This window comes from Scleropages formosus, chromosome 22 (assembly GCF_900964775.1).
Source record: "Scleropages formosus chromosome 22, fSclFor1.1, whole genome shotgun sequence".
Taxonomy (NCBI): domain Eukaryota; kingdom Metazoa; phylum Chordata; class Actinopteri; order Osteoglossiformes; family Osteoglossidae; genus Scleropages; species Scleropages formosus.
The window spans coordinates 7,749,289-7,772,071 of NC_041827.1; the positions used below are offsets into that span (position 1 = coordinate 7,749,289).

The 22,783-nt window shown below is 43.9% G+C and overlaps 1 protein-coding gene across 1 annotated transcript; it reads left to right on the forward strand.

Moving 5' to 3' along the window:
• Positions 1 to 4,014: 4,014 nt before the first annotated feature.
• On the forward strand, positions 4,015 to 19,124 carry b4galnt1b (beta-1,4-N-acetyl-galactosaminyl transferase 1b). The gene is made up of 10 exons (XM_018726028.2): positions 4,015 to 4,395; positions 5,061 to 5,237; positions 5,603 to 5,709; positions 6,282 to 6,319; positions 7,415 to 7,595; positions 8,170 to 8,262; positions 11,686 to 11,873; positions 11,990 to 12,130; positions 14,915 to 15,152; positions 17,501 to 19,124. Exons 1-10 carry the CDS (start codon positions 4,181 to 4,183, stop codon positions 17,713 to 17,715), a joined length of 1,593 nt encoding a protein of 530 aa, XP_018581544.1. The 5' UTR covers positions 4,015 to 4,180; the 3' UTR covers positions 17,716 to 19,124.
• Positions 19,125 to 22,783: the final 3,659 nt, after the last annotated feature.

Here is a 22,783-nt window from a genome sequence, read left to right on the forward strand (position 1 = left end):
CCCTTCATCGTTGAGTTTTCAGAGTCCATTGACAATGATGGAAAACATTCCTGAAGAAAAAAAATACTTGGTTTACCTTCTGTTGAAATTACGTAACACAGAGCGAGTGTAAAACATAACAGTTTAATGTATTTTTACTGGCGTATCACTATGTTTGGAAAATGATTTTTCTGCTTTATAATTTATTTTACCTTGCAATTTTAGTGTAGAATTATCTGCGTCGTACTACTTTATTTAGTTATGTTATTAAACATTACTTTCATCAATACAATAAACTATTACTGGTGGCACAGCGAGTAGCGCTACTGTCTCACAGTGCCTGGGTGGTGCGGGAAGACGTAGGTTTGATCCCCACTCAGTCTATGTGAAGTTTGTATATTGTCTGCGTGGATTTTTTTTTTCCGGGTGCTCCGGTTTCCTCCCACAATCCAAAGACATGCTGTTCAGCGTATCTAACCGCACGGTCTCGTTATGCTTTACACCGTGAAAGACACAGGCAGTGATCTTGTCAGCTTCATTTCTTTTGTATTGTAACGACCCGTGTTACCGCGTGTTGAGGGGAAGAACGCAATAATTGTAATTGAATGGATTTGCGTCACGTACGGGAATATAACGGGTGACTGCGGCTGCCAGGCTGGAGAAGAAGCCTGGGGGACGCAAAACAGGTTGGCTTACTAGCAGGTCCTTGAGGAAAAGCCAGGGGTCCTCGGACCGAGAGTGTGCCGATGTTCTATTATAACATTCGCACTGAACGCTGCCTTTGTGTGTGTCTTTCTTCGCCCCATCCGAACCCAGAGCGCCGCACGCCTCAGTATTAATAATAAGGTACTCTCTATACCCTGTCTTGTGCCCTGCTGTTCTTCCGGGGCCTCTGCCAACCTGCACCGACAAACATTATGTTATACATAATAATTTGTTACAAGTACTAAAAAAATTAGTATTTAAGTAATTTATTTATAGCAAGTAATTTGTTTTTAACCAAATGAATTCATATACCCTATAATAATGCACAAAATACACGAAACACAGTTCTATGCAATCAACAGCATCTTTATTTCAGAACTGTTGAGAGAGATACAAGCACATTGAGCCAAATAATAGCACTCGTACTTAAACTGGATGCAGGTGAAAAACTCTGTTGGAACATAGTAGTACACACTGTGACTGGCTCCTCAGCTTCAGAACACAACGGAGTGGAAAGCTTTAGTTGTCTGCAATGCCAAATTCCGTCCCACCACTCTTTCACAAGAGTTACAATTGTTATGATTTACTCCTTTGTGCCCTACGACCTAAATTCCCAGGCACGATTTCCTCTAAACTGCTGAGCATGACCTGTACGGAGAAGAGTTAAACTGAGATGACACCCCCCCGATTTGTTGTGCTGTGTGTTACTGACATCTACAGGATTGGAGTGTAAACGTCGGTTGCTGCCGCTCCACTGTAAAAATGAGTTTCAAAAAAGTAAAACGACAAGAGTTTGAAGTTTGGGGGGAAATTTAGAGGGAAAATGTTCGTACTTTCGAAACTTCGTAACTCTAATTTGCTCCATGATTCGTAACTCAAGTAGCAAGCGCACGCATTCTTTGCGTTCCGCGCTGCTTTTCACGCACTGCAATATGACACCGTGACACAGATCTCTGCCACTAGAGGGAGCGCGCAGCTCGCTGTCACACACCGATCGGGCTGGAGGGGCGGGGCGGGGCGGGGCGGGGCTGCGAGGGGAGGGGGAGGGAAGGCGGTGCAGCCGCAGTGCACGTTAGGGTCCACGTACAGTCCGCATCAGTGAGCCTTCAGTGCTATTTTCTCCGTACTGGTGTGTTCTGCACTATAGTGCGGAGAAAACTGGAGATCTGAAGGTAAGCTCTGTTTCTGCCTTTTCCATTTCCAATTTAGCAGCCGTGAATTTGATGAATGTTTTCATTCCCATAGCATTGGTGTTTCAAAGCTAATTACCGAGATCAGCCAGTGAATGTCAGGATATACATGGTACAGCAAATACATACATTGCAATATAAAGAAGGTTACAGGGTCGTTTATTGTCCACACTATAATTCGATGTAATGCAACGGAATGCCGAAGCCAATTAGGCCAAATGTAGACGGTCTGCCCAGTTATGGGTCTACTAAATATCATCATGATGATGGGTGTCATAAATCTCCGTTAAACTGCTCGTTCCATTATGGAACCTGTCGTGGCGTTTTTCCCTCGTACTTCAAACACGGTGGGCCGTCATCTAGTTTGCACTGTGTTCGTGGTAAAGCAATTAGTCTGTTTTTTCACAAGTGATGCATTTCCGTGGGCAGCGAGGCCTCGGCGAGCGCAGCAATCACAGCGCCATCCCTCCGAGCACCAATCTGACAGCATAATATAATTATTATTTGGAATGATCGCATTCGTGGCGCGTGGACGCGCGACCGGTCCCCGCGCGTGGACCGCATCGCAGAGTGTGACGGCTGCCTGGAACACGGGGACATGATCATCACGGCGGCGGCGGTGCGGGGTGGGGACAGAGGAGAGAGGAGGGGGGGGGGGGTGATACCTGTGCGGAACAATGGAAGGATCGCGGCGGATCGAGCCCTGCTTCGCCCCCGTCCCCGTGTTCCCAAGATAGTCCACGCGGAAAGGGCAGCCCCCCCCCCAATCCAGCCGGGGGCGAGCGCGGGGCGTATCGTGCGCAATGTGGCAAAACCCGAAAATGCAGAAACGAGCGGCCCGTGCCATGTCGGCGTGAGCCCCTCTCACCCTGAGCCCGTTCGTGTTTCCCCTCTTGCGTGAAATATAGACTAGTTTCACACTGCGCGTTGGCCCTCGGGTCCAGTTCGAAGGGGTATAAACGTGTCATCATGATAACGCCGCGGTCCAGGATGAGCAGGATGATGAGCAGGATGAGCGCTGTGGGGGGGAAAGTGAGCATCCCTGTGAAAGTCCCCAGTCCCGTCTCCTCCACTGTGCCTCTTTTAATGCTTTATTACCTACCTGCCCACTCAGTGTCTGATTTGAGTAAACAGCCCTTACAACGAAATGAGCACACTGACTGTTCCTCCCGAGCTCCTCACACTTGTACCGCAGTACTTGTGTTACTCGCTCATTGGGTGGTAGCAAAAAATATTTACAGTGTTCCTCTCCTAAAATCCAAGTGCATTCTTGGGGGGGGGGAGGGGGGTTACGTGGGATTGCTTGAGCAGCCCAGGGGACGTGTCCCTCCCCTGGTGCCTGTGTCTTCGGCTCGAGAGGACACGCACGGTCTGCTCCGTCCAGCAGCGTGCTGCGAGGAAGTGTGCCTTTATGTACATTAAGTGTGAAGTGGTGACGGTGATTTTTGCCACTTCTTTGCTGTGCAGATGGCGACGTGGCCGGACGGCGTTCCTCTGCTAGATCCCAGCGGCCAGGAACTGCAAATGTCATGGAACACCGGGACATAAAAAGCCCGTGACGAACGGGCGGTTCGTGGAACAAGAGGACACCGACTCAGGATTTCCGAATTTAGTAGCTCTTTGTTCTGGAACTCCTAGGCTGGCCGTGTTATCGAGGAGAAGGGGATCGCAAAAGTAGGCAGATGCCCAGGCTCCCGAACCCTTTCTCTCAGTCCTTCTCCATCTCTCGCTCAAGGCGAGTACCTTCCCAGTGTCAACAGGGTCTTAAAAAGGGGAGTCAAGGCAACTAGGTGCTTCTAACTAGGCATCTATGTTAGAGTGGCAGGATGAGCAGCATGATAAGCAGGTTGAGGTGTGTGTGTGTGTGTGTGTGTGTGTGTGTGTGTGTGTGTGTGTGTGTGTGTGTGTGTGCATAAATAATGACTTATGAACAACCTCCAGAAAGTAGGGTGGTTTTTAAAAGTCCTGTTGCGGTATTATGAGTGCTTCTGGTAATTATAATGTTCTGTAATCATGAATCAGATGGAAACTATAGGTCAGGCTTTTGGAGAAGGTTTCATTGTCATTAATACTACTCGCGATTTGTCCGTCTGCAATTTATTTCTTCTGCTTTCATTTCTCACAGATTTCCTAAGTTTTGCACTTAGCTGGCACTTGTCACCAAAGACCTTGATGCTTTTATGAAGCGATTTAGATGAAGTGCCTAGCTAAAGGATATAAAAGCTGCTCCCCTCCTGGGATTTGGACCTGCAATCGATTGGTCACAAGGACAGTGCCTTGACACCCACTGGGGATCAGTGTCCAGGATGCGTTCTCCACGAAAGGCGGTGTTGCTGGTGATCGTGGCCTCGGTGCTGCTTGTGGCGGCCCTCCTCCGCTCCTGGACGCCACGGACCTACACGACCGTGGATGTGCGCCAGAGACCAGGGACCGAAGCCGAGAAGCTGCTGGAGGAGAGGCTGCAGGACTCGGATCAGCGATACGCTGGGATTCCCTTTCGTCTGAAGGAGAGTGTGGCTAGGTGAGGAGGTCTGAAAGGACGTTCTCTGGAACCCAGCAGTGCATGTTCGTCACCTGCAGCGTAATTGTAAACCATTTTTAGTAATTGCCATTATTTAAACCAGGGAGCTTTGAAACACAAGGTTCTTTCTCTGGGTATATCACTTGTGTAGTTGCTGCTCTAAAGTCCAGTATATATTCATGTACAACAACTTTACTGAATTTCTTTCACCCTTATGGAAAGTGAAAATAACTCATTAAAGCAAATGAGTGGCACCATTGGAAGCGCTGCTGCCTCACAGCTCCTGAGCTGTGGGTTCGAATTTGTCTCTATTTGTGCAGAGTTTGCGTGGCTTTTCTGGGTGCTCGGGTTTCCTCCCACTGTCAAAAGACATACGTTTTATGTGAACTGGTGACTCCGCATTGCCCGGAGTGTGTGTAAATAGGTGTGATTGTCCTGCAACGGATTGAAATCCCATCCAGTGTGTTCTCTTCTTCATGCCCTATGCCTGGTGGGATAGGCTCCAGACCACCGTGACCCTGCAGTGGACAAGTGTTTACTAAAAACGAATAACCAAATGTAGAATTAAACCTGTTATGCACTGTTCAATGACAAGATAATATTTTTAAAAGCTATGCTAAATTACAAGAAAAATAAATATCTTTTCTCTCGTCTCACCACTCCAGCCTACTCGCACGAAATGGATGTGTTTGTGAAAGTGAGGGGAGTAGCATGAACCTGCCCTTCACCCAGCTGCTGTTTCCGAGGGTATCGGCCCACCCTCTCCACACGGCCTTCAAGGCCTCTGAGCTGGGAGAAGTGAAGCGGCGCCGGGCCCAGGAGTACCACAGCTTCCAGATGAGGTGAGTCTTTTCCCTGCTCAGCTGCACTGTAGGAATGTGTGTGTGTGTGGGGAGGGGATGCTCAGAGGAAAATGATGGAAATGAACATACCATTGATGATAATGATGACTATTATTAGGATTATTGTTACCGCTGACATAGATTCAGGTTCATTGTGTCCTGTTAAATGCTGGCGACGCGCCGATTATAAATAATAGTTCAGAAATGTTTTTGAGCTGCGGATTGAAAGGTTCAACGGATTATTCTGAAAAATAAAACGTGTCCGCAGCTGAGCACCACGTCCGGAATCGGGATTTCCACACGGAGTGGTTTGCTCAGCTGCTCTCGCTGTTATTACCCTGTGCTGTGTGCACCATATGTTTCAGGTCCCAGACTCCTGCAGATGTGCTCATTGTTGCAGAAGCCAACAGCCCTTTGCAGTATCCCACCCAGGGTGTGGAGGTTCGCCCCCTCAAAACCATCCTTATCCCAGGTACGCAGATACAGTCCCCACTCATCTGTGTGTATCTATGTACCGCACTGGTGTTAAGGAGAGGCAGCGTTGGAGCCTAGGAAGTAAGTTAGTGACAGCAGCTTCGCTTCTCTGTGCGTTGTTTGCTTTTCGATCCGTCACCAATATTCTGTTGAAACAGAGCTACAAAGGCCACCATTAAAACACAATTCTGTGCCAGATACGTAAGAGGAGGCAGTCGCTTTTCTCTCTAGACATGTGGATTAGAGAACCGTTTAAATCCCCCCCCCCCCCCACTTGACATATTGACATTTGAATTGCATGACGACTCCAGAGAATCCTGGAATATCAGGACACCCTTTGGGAAGTTATTAGAAAGTGCTGCATGATCATTCCTGTGAGAAATTGTAGCCTTTTGACCCCGTACCCTCACTCTGTGTATGTGGACTCGTGCATTTCCAGTGTGCGGTCTGCATGTGTGCTGTTTTGACCCTGTACTCTGCATGAAACAAACAAAAAAAAAAAAAAAAAAAATAAAGAAAGAAACCAAAATGACCCTTCAGTAAACATGTAAATTTATTACCATTTTTCAGGCTTAGCCATAGAAGAAACACCCAGAGAACTTCATCAGGTAAGTTCACTTTTTTTTTTTTTTTTTTTTTTTTCCTTTTAATAGCCCGATACCACCGGGTGGTGTTAATGGGATGGGATTTGAACACTGGAACGTTCTTTGTGCTTCTAGATCTCCACATTAACAAAACGCTGTGGGGAAACTGCTATTTGTGTTGTCTGTACTTGATGAAATTAGAGATACAAATTGCCCTTGTGTTCTGAGAAATCTTGCAGAAGTAGAACTTGCCCATCAGGCTGCTTAGTTAGAAAAACAGAATTATTTGTGAAAACATCTGAAGCTACTACTTCTGAAGTAACCTGTAATGTTGCCTGCAATGATATTTAATGTTACCTAATGTTTGTTATTTATTTTGGTAGATGATACTCAAGGACCTCTGCGTAAACCGAAGACATTCCTTATGTCCTTTATATATTTTTTGTGAATCGATATAAGTGCCGTTAAATAATGACATTAAGTTGGTGCGATTTCTGATAGGCAGAGTTGCCCACATGGGATACAGCAAGAAAAAAACCATACATGACAACCAGTAAGAATAATCGTGTGCTGCTGATGCTTAGCAGTGTAGAGCATGTTAGTATTTCTACTGCCATATGAGTCCAGCAGGAAAGAGCAGGTTGGCACCTGGGGCACCAGGTAGTGTAGTTCTTCGGACTGTTGTCTTGTAAGCTGGGATGCTGTTTCAAATCATGTTCCTGCTATAGTACCCTTGATCGTGGTATTTACCGTGTAAGAGTATTGTGCTGTATAAATGAGTAAATAATTGTAAGTTATACTGTATAAAGGAAAATGTCATCAAAATTATAATAATTATATGTCATTGTCATTTTTTTGAATTAAATGACTGTTTCAGAGCCGTGAAGTTTTGTCACTTAACTATCATCAGGATTTGGCGGTGTCTTCGGAGTCAACTGTGCAGATGTGATATAGCGACTTGACAGCAGGGGAATCGAGCTGCTCGGAAAGGGTCCTGATACTATTGCCTTTTTTTTTTTTTTTTTGTAGGTCTGAAGGTGTCCTAGTTACACTTGAAGCCGGGCTTTTATTAGCACAGAAAAGAGTGATCTTTCTTTCCTATCTCTTCTGTCACATTAGGTGAACTTGACAGGCACTCTAGGAACTTTCAATTTAGCAGCGGAGGTGGAGGGGGTAAAGGTCAGAGGTGAAGGAGAGATGCACATGACTCTTTCAAGCAGCCTCCTGCCCCACTTGAACAGGCAGCTCCAGTTTGTCACCTACACGAATACCCTGTTCCATCCCAGCACTGCTGACACAGGTGAGGCAGGGCAAGGGACAATCCACTCTGCTCTCCAGTGGCCGCTTTCAGTCTCTCGTGTCCTCATCTTGCTTTAATACCGCTTCCTAAGTGTGCTCATTTACGGGCAAGTGGTAGTCATGAAATTGAGAAATGTATGGGTTTCCAGTTGAAGATGTGCGATAAATTTCCTGTGTAAATGAAGACGGGGAGTAAAATTTACCACATTACATAAACAGTTGATTAAATGCTGCCCGCTTTAGTGTGCAAGGTTCAAGGTGGGTTTTCCTGCAAGGCCAGAATGCACAATATATGTGAAAGTGACTTGTCTGAATATAATCTGATGTGATAAGGACTCTGTAGCTTCACGTGTGAGAAGCGAGCAGTTGGACAGAGCAGAAGTGCACCCGATGTGGTTCTTCGGTGTTCGGATGTAGCGTAAAGGAACCTGGGGGATATACGTGTTTCCACGGTAGAGTCACACCGAGTATCTGCAGAAATGGCTAAATCCAGAATGCGAGTCCATAAAACGAGAGAATATGCCTGAAAAAGTAGCGATAGTGCATAAGTGTAACTGTATCTTCTGTGTTTTCAGTGCAGTTTGAGACAGATGGGCACCAGGCAGCCTTCACCATCAAGGTTCGCCATGGCGCCACTCCAAAGCTCTACAACCCGGGACCCAAAGGAGGTATGTTGGCCTCCCAGGCGGGATTCTCGCAAACCAAGATTCAGCAACCTCTGCTGTTTTCTTTCTTCCGCTCTTCGGCCGATTTCCGTTGTACGATCTCAAAAGCGCCACCCATAAAATGCCGCGAAGGTTCTTACGGCCTGATGTTTGATTTCAAGATATTTCACGACTTGATTTGCACTCCGGAGGGGGGAAAAAAAAAACACATCGCCGGGAACAGATGAATTTCTAGCTTCATTCAGCGTTAAAATGGAGAATGAGTTAATCGTGAAGTTCTTTGACTCGTCAGTTAGTCAGGCCTTCAGAGGCCTGTTTATTTGTCGCCCAGCACAGCCAAATCGTGATAAATCCAACTCCGCTTTTGTTGTGACAGTACGTTTATACAGCAACAAGCTGCAGCTGCTTTCTCCGAAGGTACCGCTCTTCTGCATATTCACCTCATTTCTGTTTTCACATTTTGATCCCATCCGATTCGGTTCATTAACCCTGCAGTTGTTTCACACATTATTGTGCAGGCAATATCTGTGCGAGCTGCAAAAGTTAAGTTCGGTGACACGTCCCTCATTAGGGCACGGCGGCATACGAGGCTTTACCCGGGACGTCCTCGTCCCATTTTTTGAACACTGGTGTCATTCTGCTTTGCTGTTCACATGTTACTGTAAGAAGTTCCTTTGATTGTGCCTGTTGATGGTTTTGTCCTGGTATTATTCGACTTTCTCGTTTAAAGCTCATGTCGTCCTTGGTTTTGATATCTGTTCTCTCAGGTTCTTTAACCCTCTTGCTGCAGCAACTTTTTCTGCAGCTGTGTTTAATGTTTTTTTTTTTTTTTTTTTTTTTTTTTTTTTTTTTCTTCAGGTAAGGCTTTAGTTTGTACAGGCTTAGGAAGGTACATAAATACGTACGGCACCTATTTCAACCGTTTACTTTGGTAACAAACTAAAATATAAACGTGAAAAAAAATCTATATTTATCGTAGGAGGTTTAATATAGCAAAGAAATTACCATACATAACATATTCATTTATCAGTGATGTGCTTGCACAAGCGCAAAATAAGAAAATTAAACACTCTTTGCAACACTGAAGATGTGCAAATGAGAGAGGAGATGTGTGCTAAGAATTTCAAGTGGAGCAGGTGGTACAGCAGGTCATGTGGGTGCTTCACAGTGTGATCGGCTGTAGATGTGGAGTGTGGTGTTCCTCGAGGTGCTCTGGTTTCCTCCCACAGTCCGAAGACATGTTTTAGGTGGACTGGCAGCTCTAAATTTGTGCGTGTGTGTGTGTGTGTGTGAGTGAAAGAGAGAGCTTTAATGAGTGTGTGCTTGCCTTGTGATAGACTAGCTTCTCATCCTTGTCTAGCCTAGCACCATAATGCTTCCCGGATAGGTGCTGGATGACTGGCTAGCAGATGAAATGAGCGAGTTGTTCAGTTTGAGACAGACTTCCCAACAGCTGTGAGATGAAAAGTCTCTGTTTCGAAAAGGTTGAGTTGCAGATTAAGTTCCTGACAGGTGGATGGACCAGTTGGGAGGTGACGAATGATTGACCAACGTCTACAACTCAACCGAGATCCAAGATAAGATGTGTGAGAGGCAAGCTGCGATGCATGAGGAAACGTGTAGCTGCAAGCGAAAAAGGGAAGAGCTCAATATTGTCAATGTAGCAGCGATAGGAGAACCCCCGAGAGGCAATGGCCGAGCCAAGGGAAGCGGCGATATAGCATAAAAACCGTTTTCCATGCTGTTCCTTACCTTAAAACCCCAGTCAGTTCAAAGAATCTTTGCAACTTCTTACTTGGGCTTTAAAATTTATATACTTATCAGCACTTATTTACCCACAGTTATATACTAAATTTCAGCTGCAGTTGAGGTGTGTGCTGTATTATGCGTGGCTTTGATAGTGTTGTACTTGCATTTAAAAATGATAATACATATTCATAATCTGTTCTCCTGCATGCAAAGACTGTGGGTTAAATGCATAGCGGCCCAAAGGCGCTGTAGCCCTAGCAGTGTTACGTTTGAATCAAGTTCATATCTAGTAGAGTAGTGGTTTGAGCCACTGCCTTTGGACCCAAAGGTTACAGTTTCAAATCCCACCTCCACCTGTAGTACCCTTGAGCAAGGTACTTACCCTAAATTGCTTCTGTAAAATTACCCAGCTGTGTAAATGGTAAATAACTGCAAGTAGCTTAATATTGTAAGTGGCTTTGGAGAAAAGCATCAGCTAAATAAATAAATAAATGTAAATGAATCACTGCGGTAGTACCCTTCAGCATGTAAATATCATGACATGTATATAAATAGTAAATATCTTAGTAAGCTGCATGGGAGAGAAGCATAAGGTAAATGAGTAAGTAATAATATAGTTGTTCTAGGACTACTGAAATGTAACTTCTAGGAACAGAAATGATGATAAGCCAGACTTTGAGCTTTTAAGTCTGTTGTACACCTTCACTTCACTGTCTGTCTCTTGCTCACATTCTTTTTTTTTTGCTATTTTTCTGGAATTTTGGTATAGATGTATCTTTTAACTTGCATGTGAAATGAGAGCAAACTTCTGACCTTCGTCAGTGCAGGCCAGCAATGCTTATTTTACGCACATTCTACCAAAGTGGAACATTTGGAGACTCTTTCAGTCTCCATCACTCAGTGTTAAAATGAATAAAGTGCTTTCCTTTCTGTCACATTCAGATTCTGCAAAACGTTTGCAAAGCTGTTGGTGGTCTTTGGTCATCCTTACGTACGGTCTTGCTGTGTCTTATGTGAGATGGTTCAGTTTGTACATAGTTCAAGCTTCTTCATTTTTATCCATTTTTTCAGCTCCTGTGATTTCTACACCGTTACACAGCAGCTTCACCCGAGGTCAAGTAGAGATGAGCCATTCCTGAATTATGCTTTGTTCTCTGACTGAAGCTTTGCGCTCAACTTAAGCTTGACAGTAGTGTACTTTTCATATGACCATCTTAGATCCTGATTACCATCAGTCCCACCACCGTTGGAGAGTCTGCAGACCACCTCCTCACCCATGCTACCAGTAGCTGTTTCACCGTCCTGGAAACCGGCCTGTAATTTCTAAAAAAAAAGTTAACGTGTGCGCTGTTTCATTGTGATTAAATACCTGTACCGTGTTCAGGGCCCATTTGACAGATTCAATTCAACTTATTTTTATAGAGCACGCTTCTCGGGCAGTGACACATTTACTTCTTTCGCAGATGCATTTCATTACGGGTAATATTTTTAGCGTTTGTTATTGTTATGATAGTTGTTGAGGTATGTTTCCTGTTTTACCTGTTTTTGTTCATTTTACCGGTTTCATTTCATTCTTTTTATAGTTCAGACAGCAAAACAATCTCTTCAACAGAATAAAATGCTGTATGAAAGATTATTACTGTTAAACAGGACTTTTATGTCTTTCTTTTTCTCTAGAATACAATATCAGTGCCCTGGTCACTATAGCAACCAAAACATTTCTGCGTTATGACAAGCTGCAAAATTTAATTGACAGCGTACGTCGTTACTATCCAGACGTCACCATCGTCATTGCAGATGACAGTGAGCACCCACAACCGGTCACAGGCCCCCACATCGAGCACTATATCATGCCTTTTGGGAAGGTAAGTGAGCTGTGAAGTAGCACTGACCCCTGTGAGACCAGACTAGGTGGAGAATAGTGTAAAAATATGTCTCCTGCTCTTCAGATTTGTGATTTTTCCTTTTTCTTTAATCATAGGGATGGTTTGCAGGGCGAAATTTGGCCGTGTCTCAAGTGACCACGAAGTACGTTCTCTGGGTAGACGATGACTTCATCTTCACGGCCAGCACTAGGCTGGAGAAGCTTGTGGATGTGTTGGAGAGCACCACCCTAGACCTGGTGAGCAACTCGGTGGTAGAAAGGTGAAAAATGTGCTGAACTGAACCCTTTGAATTAGTGTCGGTTGTATCTGGTGAGGGGGGCGCGGGGGCGCGGTGGTGCAGTGGGTTGGACCGGGTCCTGCTCTCCAGTAGGTCTGGGGTTCGAGTCCCGCTTGGGGTGCCTTGCGATGGACTGGCGTCCCGTCCTGGGTGTCCCCCCTCCCCCTCTGGTCTTACGCCCTGTGTTGCCGGGTAGGCTCCGGTTTCCCGTGACCCCGTATGGGACAAGCGGTTCAGAAAGTGTGTGTGTGTGTATCTGGTGACCCCCTTCTGTGACACAAAATAAACTCATTTACAATTGCAAGAAATATACCAATCTATCTTAAAATAAACATTTACGTTTATTCATTTCGCAGACGCTTTTGTCCAAAGCGACGCACATCTCAGCAAAAATACAATTTGTGCATTACATTAAAAGAAAGAAACATGGCTGCGGACATGTGACTCTTAAGTAAACCTAGTTTGTTACCTTCCACTTGATGCACCGATGTTCATCACTTGAGCACGTGCATAGAATGCAGGATAGATGAATGCTGATAAGCTTCTACCAATTTTTAAACAATTTTTTTTTGTTTATAATATAAGATCACATACAATGCCGGAGTAGCGGCTGTTTAAAGGCTAATCTGGGGATGCTCATGAAGTTACGATGCATGAACATTTACACCATGCATGAGCTGGAGAGATCTTGGGCGAAATGAGTGCAGAAAAGGTGAGTTTTCAGACTCTTGTTGAATTTAGACAGAGTTTCTGCAGTTCTCAGAGGAAGGGGAAGGTCATTCCACCACAACGGAGCCAGAACCGAGAACCACCGTGCTTTACAAGTATATCCGTTACTATTATTACTACTTGGCTTATTTCACCTTTTTAGCCAGTGTAACATGCAAGTGTTACATTGTACATGTTGTACACTGAGCTGGAGCAGTTACTGTAAGTTCAAGAGTGATGTGACTAGAGTAAGAATTGAACATCAGCCTTCAGGTTACAAGTTACAAACTTCCTTTTTTTTTTTTTTTTTTTAAATATTTTCTCACTGTTTTTCTCATGTTATGTCTCATTTGTTTTCAAATGTTTAGACATTCTACAGTGTATTTTTTGATGAGACAATAGAGTGTAACGCACTCTTGCTCACTGACAAAGCAAAGCACTCACTCGGTGTGCGTGCCCAAATGACGCATTCAGCAGATGAACGCAGTGATAGGTCAGTTCCTGGAAAATTCCTCTCTTTTTCTGGCCTGAAGACACTCAGCACCTCAGCCATCCTGAAGTGATTTCCGTCGAAGAGACAGTAGCTGAAAAATTACTTTCAAACACGAGTACAAACTCAGGAAAACAAGTCTTGTCTTTGGGCAATAATTCCACTTAATATTTAAAACTATATAAAAATATTAAATATTCTTTTCAATCTCCCATGAGAGCCTTTCCAGCAGCCAACGAAACTGACTTTTTGTGAGTGAAAGTGAGAATTATGTATTAAGTTAACAAAACATCATAACACATCTCAAATAATTAATTAGAAATCAGTTAAAAAGCAATGTTGTATCTCTGAATGGAACAAAAGGCATGGAATCTATTTTTTACTGACTTGAGGACAACAAAGTGTAAAAATGTATTTCATTGTTATATGGTTTCCTGTCTCTTTTTTTTGTAGTTATTGCACACACACACATTTTCAGAACCGCTTGTCCCTTACGGGGTCACGGGGAACCGGAGCCTACCCGGCAACACAGGGCGTAAGGCCGGAGGGGGAGGGGACACACCCAGGACGGGACGCCAGTCCGCCGCAAGGCACCCCAAGCGGGACTTGAACCCCAGACCCACCGGAGAGCAGGACTGCGGTCCAACCCACTGCGCCACCGCACCCCACTTGTAGTTATTGCTAAAAATTATATTTCAAACACCCACTTTTAGCTTGATGTTGATTAAGCTGTAGCCTTTCTTGCTGTATTGAAGTGACAACAAGATCTGGCTACAGGTCTCATTGCAAGGAGGTCAGCGCTGTTCGACGCCTCTCTCTCAGTAGTTTAAGGGCTTAGAAGACACAACGGAGCCTTTCTCTCCATGTTCAGAGGATGTATAAATGGTCACTTTTGCCCAGAAAAGTTGCACTCAGACTGCATCATGAATCCTGATTGAAAGATTCAGCCCACTTCGCCGGGCAAAAAAAAAATGGGCTTGCGCTGAAGAGTCGGAACAGGGACTCTTTTGTATGGGTCCAGCTGCATGGAGGAACTTTGTCAGCATTTCTGCAGTGACATATTGTCAACATGCTGGGCCCATCAGAGAAAAGCAGAAAACAGAGCCTGTGAGTTCAGGCCAAAGGGCGAGTTATTCATCTGTCTGACTGACTTAATTTACAAGGATCAAAACTGCTGTTCTTCATGTAGTGTTCCTGCACACGAATCTGGTGGTAAGTTGCAAATGCACAGTTTTTTAAAAAAAAAATTTTAATGCATATTTTTGCATCATTTTTTCAAATATTTTTTATGAGTTCCTGTGTTTGGGTATTGGTCAATTACAAGGACAGTTAAAGATCTGCAAGCCCAACTGAACTGTACAAAAGTATGAGTAATTGTGAGAGTCACTCTAATATTGCGTAGAAGGTATAGATGTACATCTGGTGTGCGTTGTTTCTGAAAAGCCCAGTTGTAACTGACAAACATTCAGTTACGAAAGTGTACGCTGCACACAGTTAATTTGTCGACACCCCCGCGCTAAAACTACTGACCTTTTGTTCCTGCAGGTCGGCGGGGCAGTGCGCGAGGCCACAGGCTACACTGCTACCTATCGGCAAACCATCTCCATCGAAGCCGGTGAGGAGGAAGGAGACTGCCTGCACATGCGGAGGGGCTTCCACCATGTGGTCCAGGGCTTCCCCAATTGTGTCATCACTGATGGGGTCATCAACTTCTTCCTAGCCCGCACCGACAAGGTTCAGCAAGTGGGCTTCGACCCTCGGCTTGCAAGGGTTGCCCATCTGGGTGAGTTGGTCCTTATTATGGTGTCTTCTCAGCCTCTGGCAGGGGCTCTTTACCCTGGTTTGTCAGCTTGTTTATCTGTCCTATGTACAACAAATAATGTTTCTTTTGTGTAAAACTTGTTTTGAAAAAGGCCTACAGGCTAGTCATTAGTCTTGATGAACAAATTTCATTCAAGTCTCCAGTTTTCAGAGTTATAGGATATAGCAGAAGTGAGTACACCCCTGTGCAATATCACTTAAATATGAAATGATTCAAAATTTTCTCACCTCTCAATAATTGCATTATTTCTAAGCTGACAAGTAGGCTATTTGCACTTATGTAAAAGCAGAAACTAATAGTTTAGATTTACTGTATTAAAAATACAGGCCACACAGTAGGAACTCAATGCAACAAAAGTCAGTACACCTTTCATTATTGAGATCAAATCTTTTATTTTGTATAAAATTTGGAAAAAAATAACAAAAGATGATGAGATTAGGAATTAAAATTTAAATATGAATACACTCCACCGGTGCTGCTTGACTCTCTTGCAAGGTTAGTTGCTAAGTTAATATTTTTTTTAAAAAAAGTCTTTGTTTTTGAGGGTTGGGTTAACTGGACAGCTCACTGCTTGTGAGAAGTCAGTGACCATCAACACAAAGTGTGCCATGTTTTCGTCCGGAAGGAGAAGGCGGACTCGATTGCGGAGTACGCAGGAGTTTATTTAGGGACTGGACAGGAACCGTAGTCGGGGACAGGCGTGGGTCTTCGTACTGCAAACGTCGTTTATCAGGACATCCAGAATCGTGGTCGGTGAATACAGGCAACAGGTCAAACACGAAAACACGGATCAGAACACAGGAAGGGAAGAGGTCACGGGAGAAGGACTCGGGCGAGTGGACTGGGAACAAGGATCAGAAGCGAGAAGCAGACTGACTCAAACGAGTGAGCTGTGTCGGCGAACAAGGTTCCGCATCCTTCTATATTTGCTTCTGCCTTATATCCTGCCAGGTCCAGGTGTATCTGATTATGTTGATGGCATGGGTGTGGCAAAGTGTGTCCCAGATATAATTTCTGTCAGAGGTACCAACCACACAATTTGACTGTTTCCTGTTTACCAGTTAGCGAGCCTGGAGCTATTCTCATGCTAGCTAACGAAATGCTAGCTACATAGCTTCAGTCACCAGTGTTGTAGATGCAGTGACAGAAAAGTGTAAAATGAAATGGATGCTCAGGGCAACTTAGGTTCTGTTTGGTCAACATTTAGTAATGCTTAAGATGAATGAACAGATAATGGTTCTACAGTAAAACTTCACACTTTGTGCAAGAAACACATGAAGCAAGACTTTAGCGCAAAGGGTGAACTGAAGGCAGATTGTGTGGGATGGAGAAATATGTCAAGTTCTTTTTATCTTAACCTAACCAGGCCTGAAATTTTAATAATTTTTACTGTTGGTTATCTTAAAATTAAGTTACTCTATGTGGGTAATTTTTTGTGTGTTGTAGCTACGTACATTTACATGTTTTCATTTAGCTGATGCTTTTCTCCAAAGCGACTTACAATGCGAAGGTTACAGTTATTACAGTCACAGTTATTTACCCATTTATACAGCTGGGTAATTTTACTGGAGCAATTTAGGGTAAGTACCTTACTCAAGGCTACTACAGCCGGAGGTGGGAATCGAACCTGCAACCTTTGGATCCAAAGGCAGTAACTCTAACCCTAACACACATTATGGTAGCACGTATGAACTGAAGCAACAACAAACATGCCTTCTCATTGCTGTAGAAAACATACAGTACGTAAAATACCATAAGAGACATTCAGTTATTCACTTTCTTTAACTGCTTGTCAGGGTCCTGGTGGTCCAGAGCCCATCCTTGAATCACTGGACACTGGGGTAGGTGGGGTGTACCCTGGTCAGGAGAAGGCTATGCTCAGCTTAGCCTCACCAGTTCACTTGGAACACATCTCTGCGCTGTAGGAGGAAAATGGATAACCCAGAGGAAACATACAAACACAAAGAGACATGTATAGAAACATATGTACTGTAGTATTCCCCCATGGAACTACTGGAGACAGGCTTGGGAATCAGGGTTTCTGGAAACTGCTCTTTATTGACCACATAGCCATGTACATAGATGGGACCATCTGTACTTCCTGCCTGCTCTGTGTGCACTATTCTGCTGGACAGTCCATCTTTTTTCCATAAATTCCAATGGTTTAAATCATCAGCCATTAGATGTTCTTTAGATTTAAGTTCTTAAATGTGAATGAGGACACAAAACCTTGATTTAAATGTGACGCAAGCACTAATAATAGTCACCCCCATTAATGTGTGTGTGTCATATAATCTGTCATCCGCCAGAGTTCTTCATCGATGGTCTCGGCTCCCTCCACGTGGGCTCCTGCGATGATGTCATTGTCAGTCACGCTACCAAGATCAAGCTGCCCTGGCACCAGTCAGAGAGCGATAAGACCTACGCCAAGTACCGCTACCCTCCGGCTTCCTCCGATGCCACACACACCAAGAATGGTCTACTGTACTTCAAAAACCGGTTCCAGTGCTTGACCCACAATTGAACTTGTCTGTTCAATTGAAGTGAATCTCTTTGAGATTCACTGTCTGGGTTCCTAAGGAAGCCCAGGTCCTAAGGGAAGTCCAGTTGTCCTGGGTCACACAGTTCTGTCCTCCTTAGAGAGGGTAGGTTTTCCCTGGGGGGTTTTCTTGTAGTTTAAATGACTTGTACCCCCTACATACCCCTCACCACCCAAACCTCAGTCTGCCAGTGCATTGAAAGCCTCTAGTATTTTACCTTCTCTTCAGGATACCTACCTTATACTGGATGGAAATAGAGTATGCTTAAGAAGGGCCACTGAACCTCAAAGGGAGTCTTACTGCATTAGTTGTTACATTGACTCACTCAGATGTCAGTATTGGGTCATTAGCCTCACGGGGCAAAGACAGGCACCATCAGATGGTATGCATGTCAGTAATGACATGGGACATCCAAACAAGTGAAACGGGCTCGAAGGCCGTCATTTCTCTGGAACACGTGTTAATTCCTCCAGTGTTACTGAGGATTCCTTGTGCCATGATCAAGTAACAAAAGATGGTAAAGGTTTGTGCCCATCCCTGTCTTCGCAGGAGAGTGTGATGGAGATGTTCTCTTTCCATCCGGAATCATCAGTGTGTATGGTTGCTGCCGGAACTTCCTTGAGTAACCTAGAGTGCCACCACTGATCCAAAAACTGGTTTACCTGTAACACATTCTCTTTTGTCTACAGTCTTAGATGAGGAATCAATGGATTTTTTTTTTTTTTTAGCTTTGAAAATTTAGGAAATTACACATGTACCCCATCAGATTTCCAATTACCTCCCCTGTGCGCAGTGTTATTCCTCGATGAAATTGAAGCATATCGCCCCCTTTATACTACTCCCTCCTGAATTGTTTGAACTGGAAACTGTTTTTATACAGCAGGACTTTACTGTGGATAAGTAAGTGCTACACCTCTGATAAATGTGCGTATGTGCTGTGATTTTTCTTATTTTTTTCTAACCACTAGATGGCCTCCCTACACCACTTCTTTTTAATGAAATAGCAGCAATTTTCAATTTCCCCTCGCTTGTTTTTCTTGGAACAAAATGACATGAACATATATGAATTTAGCCATGAGTGTGGAATTTATAACTTTTAACAAAGGTTTATTTTTTAACCCTTAGTTCTATGTTCCAGAAGAATGACCAGGTTAGAACGCAGAGACAAACCTATTAGAGCATTTGGACAAAGACATTAGTGACTGATATAGTAAGTAAAACAGCAGTATCTTTTTGATCATTTTTATTCAATGAGAGCATTCACAGCACTTGCAGAACATGGACAAAGGAATAAATTGAGTACTGTACTCTGTGAGACCTGAAAGATTTTTTGTGTGGTTTTCACAACATCGAGTACCCCTTTTTGTCATTTTTCCTCAATTAAATTGACACTGATTTTTTTTTTTTTTTTTTTTTTTTTTTTTTTTAATAGCTGTTTCTCTAGGTGTTATGTTTAGAGATGTGTGTCATCAGACACCACCTTTTTCCCCATGTGTCCCCTATGAGCTGGTAAGAAGCCAGATAACTAACAGTTTGTGAAGAGTTGTCTAATCGAATGCTGGATGATAAAGGCTGAAGAGTCGTGTTGAAGTCCAGTGAACAGCTGTTACTGTTGGAAAAAAATATATATACACAGGTATGGTATACCAGAGACTTTATTAAGGTTATTTTTTATAAATGAAAGCAATTTCTTAACGTTGTCATGCAGAGTAACAGGTGCAGCCTTAAAAAAAAAAAAAATAGTTTTGCAAAGTCAGCATCACGTCCAAAAATAATCCAAAACAATTCCAGTAATATTAGAACACAAATAAGGACAAAGTTAAACAATCCCTTAAAGTAGCATAGGCATCAAAATGCAACTAGGACAAAGAACAAGAATAGAAACACAGTTGCCGTTTGCGTAACTGAGGAACACGATCACAAAAGAACAAGGTAACCAAGTGTGAGAAAGCTGGAGGAGTAAATATGCTGTACAGCGGTTTTGAAGTGAAGGGACGGTAGCGTAAGCGCAGGCAAGGCAGGTCACTCAATGGGAGCTGACTGGTCTGCCAGGTGGGAAGTGGGAAGGTCCCTCAGCCCTGGAGGCCACTGAGAGAACGAGTAACCGGTACACGCAGTCGGTCAGCGGGGGGCAGGACCACGGGGCGTGGGCTACAGGCCAGTGAGGACGCTGTACTCTACTCAGAAATGGAATCACCTGTGAGAACGACCCTATTACAAGGAACGAGTGGCTCAAGTTCTTCAATACTGCCTTTTAAAGTGGAGGGGGTGAGAGTCGTTCTTTGGTAAACCAAATTCACACAGGTCGAGAGGCGTTCCCATCTAGTCCCTGTGCCTGTCTCAGATGTCCAAAAGTGTGGCTCATGTCATGATGTTTTAAATCACGAGCATGTCGTGTTCGTCCATGAGGCCCAAAGCACCGAACTGGGAAAGTTCCAGAACACGTGGATTGTGTAACGGCATCTGGGCAGAATCTCAGACTCCCGACAGCACCTGGTCACAGCGTGGCAGTTGTGCGGTTTCTCCGAGGCAGGTTACTTTGCCCGCTCTCCTTATTGCCAATTAACAAATTACTCCAAGAGCTTTAAAGAGAAAGCCCAGAGGAGACACTACCAAGAGATCTCTTTGAAATATGAACTGGTGCAAAAAAATTAATAACATGGGCATACAACATCAAGCAGGCAAGTGATTCATGTCTGTGTTGATTATATTTTTGTATCCCCCCCCCCCCCCCCCCCTTCATTTTTAAACTTAATTTGCACTCGCCTTCCAGGTCAAGGTAACAGTGTTCGCTTGGGATTGAGCCCAACTGGAGGGATGAAAGACTTGCATGATGAAACTGAGGGCAGATGATATGTATGGTCTGGGGACCGCCAGTGCAACAGACATCTCATCCTGGCGTGGTTTTCTTTCAAAGGGCAGCCTCTGTGTCTTAATGTGTATGAGGGGTTTTCACATGCTTGTGAGAGGATTCATTCCTTGTCTGAATCACACGGGGGGGGGGGCACTGTGTAAATAAATGTATGTCTGCATCCAGCATGTATGTTGGTGGGCTCCTGTACGCAGAGGGTGCTGGTGGGACTTTCTGTGCATTTGCAGATGAGCCTGAATGGTTGTAATTCACTGGTATATTTGAGTTCCCTGTGAAACTCCAGGATAGCGACTGAATGAGGGAAGAGCTACTCCATGTTCATCTTTGTGTCTGGCGTAACTTATGAGAGGGAGCATTACGCTGGGGGCTGAATCCTGCTGTCATCAATCCTTCCTTCCTGGTGTGATCTCTTCTGCCATTTGTACAAACCTGGTTTTATTGCTGGGAAAAATTACATCCAGACCTATCTGCATTGTTCATTGGCTTTTTCGGTGCTGAACTCACTGGCACAGGAATCAACGAATCAGAAGTTGGTGTTAAAAATAAAGCCCTTGTTCCAAACCATCACATGTGTTTTTTTCCATAACTATTTCAAGACGATGAACAATGTTAAATGTAGGTTAAACCCAAGGTAAGCACTTAAGTATCTAATAGTTCACTAATAGTTGATACTTAAAACATTTGATACAGTTTTACCTTAGTCAGCCCAATGTGTAGTTTGAAGAACACTTAATAGTATATAAATATGAAATGTTTCAAGGCTAAGTGAAATATCTTAAATGTTGGGGAAAGTGGTATTCAACAAATTTACCAACAATCATAAGAGGCTAGAAATTAAGTGATGAGCTCAATGAGTGTGTTACTTCATTCATAATACACCCTTCATTTAGAACAATGTATAAGTTCCCAAGGAGCAACATTTTATAACCTGTCTGCTCCTTCATTCAGTCGTCCCTAAGAACATATTTAACAGCCTGCTTACAGTTTGCTTAGTTTCACATCTGCCTTCATCTGCTTATTCTGCTCAAGACCACTGGCTTCAGACTTCACATCAGTCTCCCACATTGCTCTCTAACAAGAGGCTTAAACGCAATGTTCTGGTTTCCGACAAGTTTGTCACTCATAAAACGAGCAATCCAAAGAGCAAAAAGTAGAGACTCTGGCAAGAATGCAGAAAGCTGACAAATCAAAAAAGTTGATGTTGAGTGACCTTCCATGAGTTCTCACTGAAACACACATAATGACCTGTAGCACTCACCTGGTTCCAATTCCGCTTTAGGCCCCTTCAGCTTTGATCACCAGATCTAGAGAAGATGAGCAACTGTCCATGGTGCTGAACTCTCTTAAAAAGTATGGTGAATACATTTACATTTACATTTATTCATTTAGCAGATGCTTTTCCAAAAGCGATGTACATCACAGAGAAAAAAAACAATAGTTTGGATGCAGACATGTGATTCTAGGGTACAATCAGTGTGGCACGTTCCATTACGGTAGTGGGAACCTGGCTGTTGTGGACCACCATGTTCTCAGTTGCTTGCTGATGCAGTAAGACCCTGGAGATTTCACCTGAAGAGGCTGTGGGGTGAGACTGGCTAACCACATCTGGAAGTTCCAGCGGACTAATAAACAAGTGTGCTTTGCTATATCTAGCTCAGTGTCATTGACAAAAAAAATTGTAGCACCATATGATCAAAGAAAAAGTGCAGAGGTTTTACACAGTCTGTGGAAAAATTAACTACAGGTTTGAATTTCTACATTGACTTCCTCTTAGAGTCCAGTCAGTTTTTAATCAGACTACAGCTGACCAGAAGAAGACTTTACCTCCAACTCCTTGGGCAAGACGTTTGCACTCCCACAGCGAGCATCCTAACAGCTAGAGTTAAGCGGGAAAGTGCTAAGGAGTCTGTTTGTGAGCATGGTAGAGCTACTAAAACCAAGCACTTGGAGGTGTTTTCAGGGGGAAACATGAAACATTGAGCTGTGCACAGCACTGCCATCCTCAGAGATACATTTCAGAGATGCCAACACCTGTCAGCCTGCTGCTGCCTGCTGGGATAAACAAACAGACAAGAAAGGCCTTGGGTAGCAAGCCATGTGTTGGCTGAAGGTGCTGCACAATGGCAAATATTGTCTTTGCATGTTGCTACGCGGTAATTACAGTGAAATCTATAAACAGA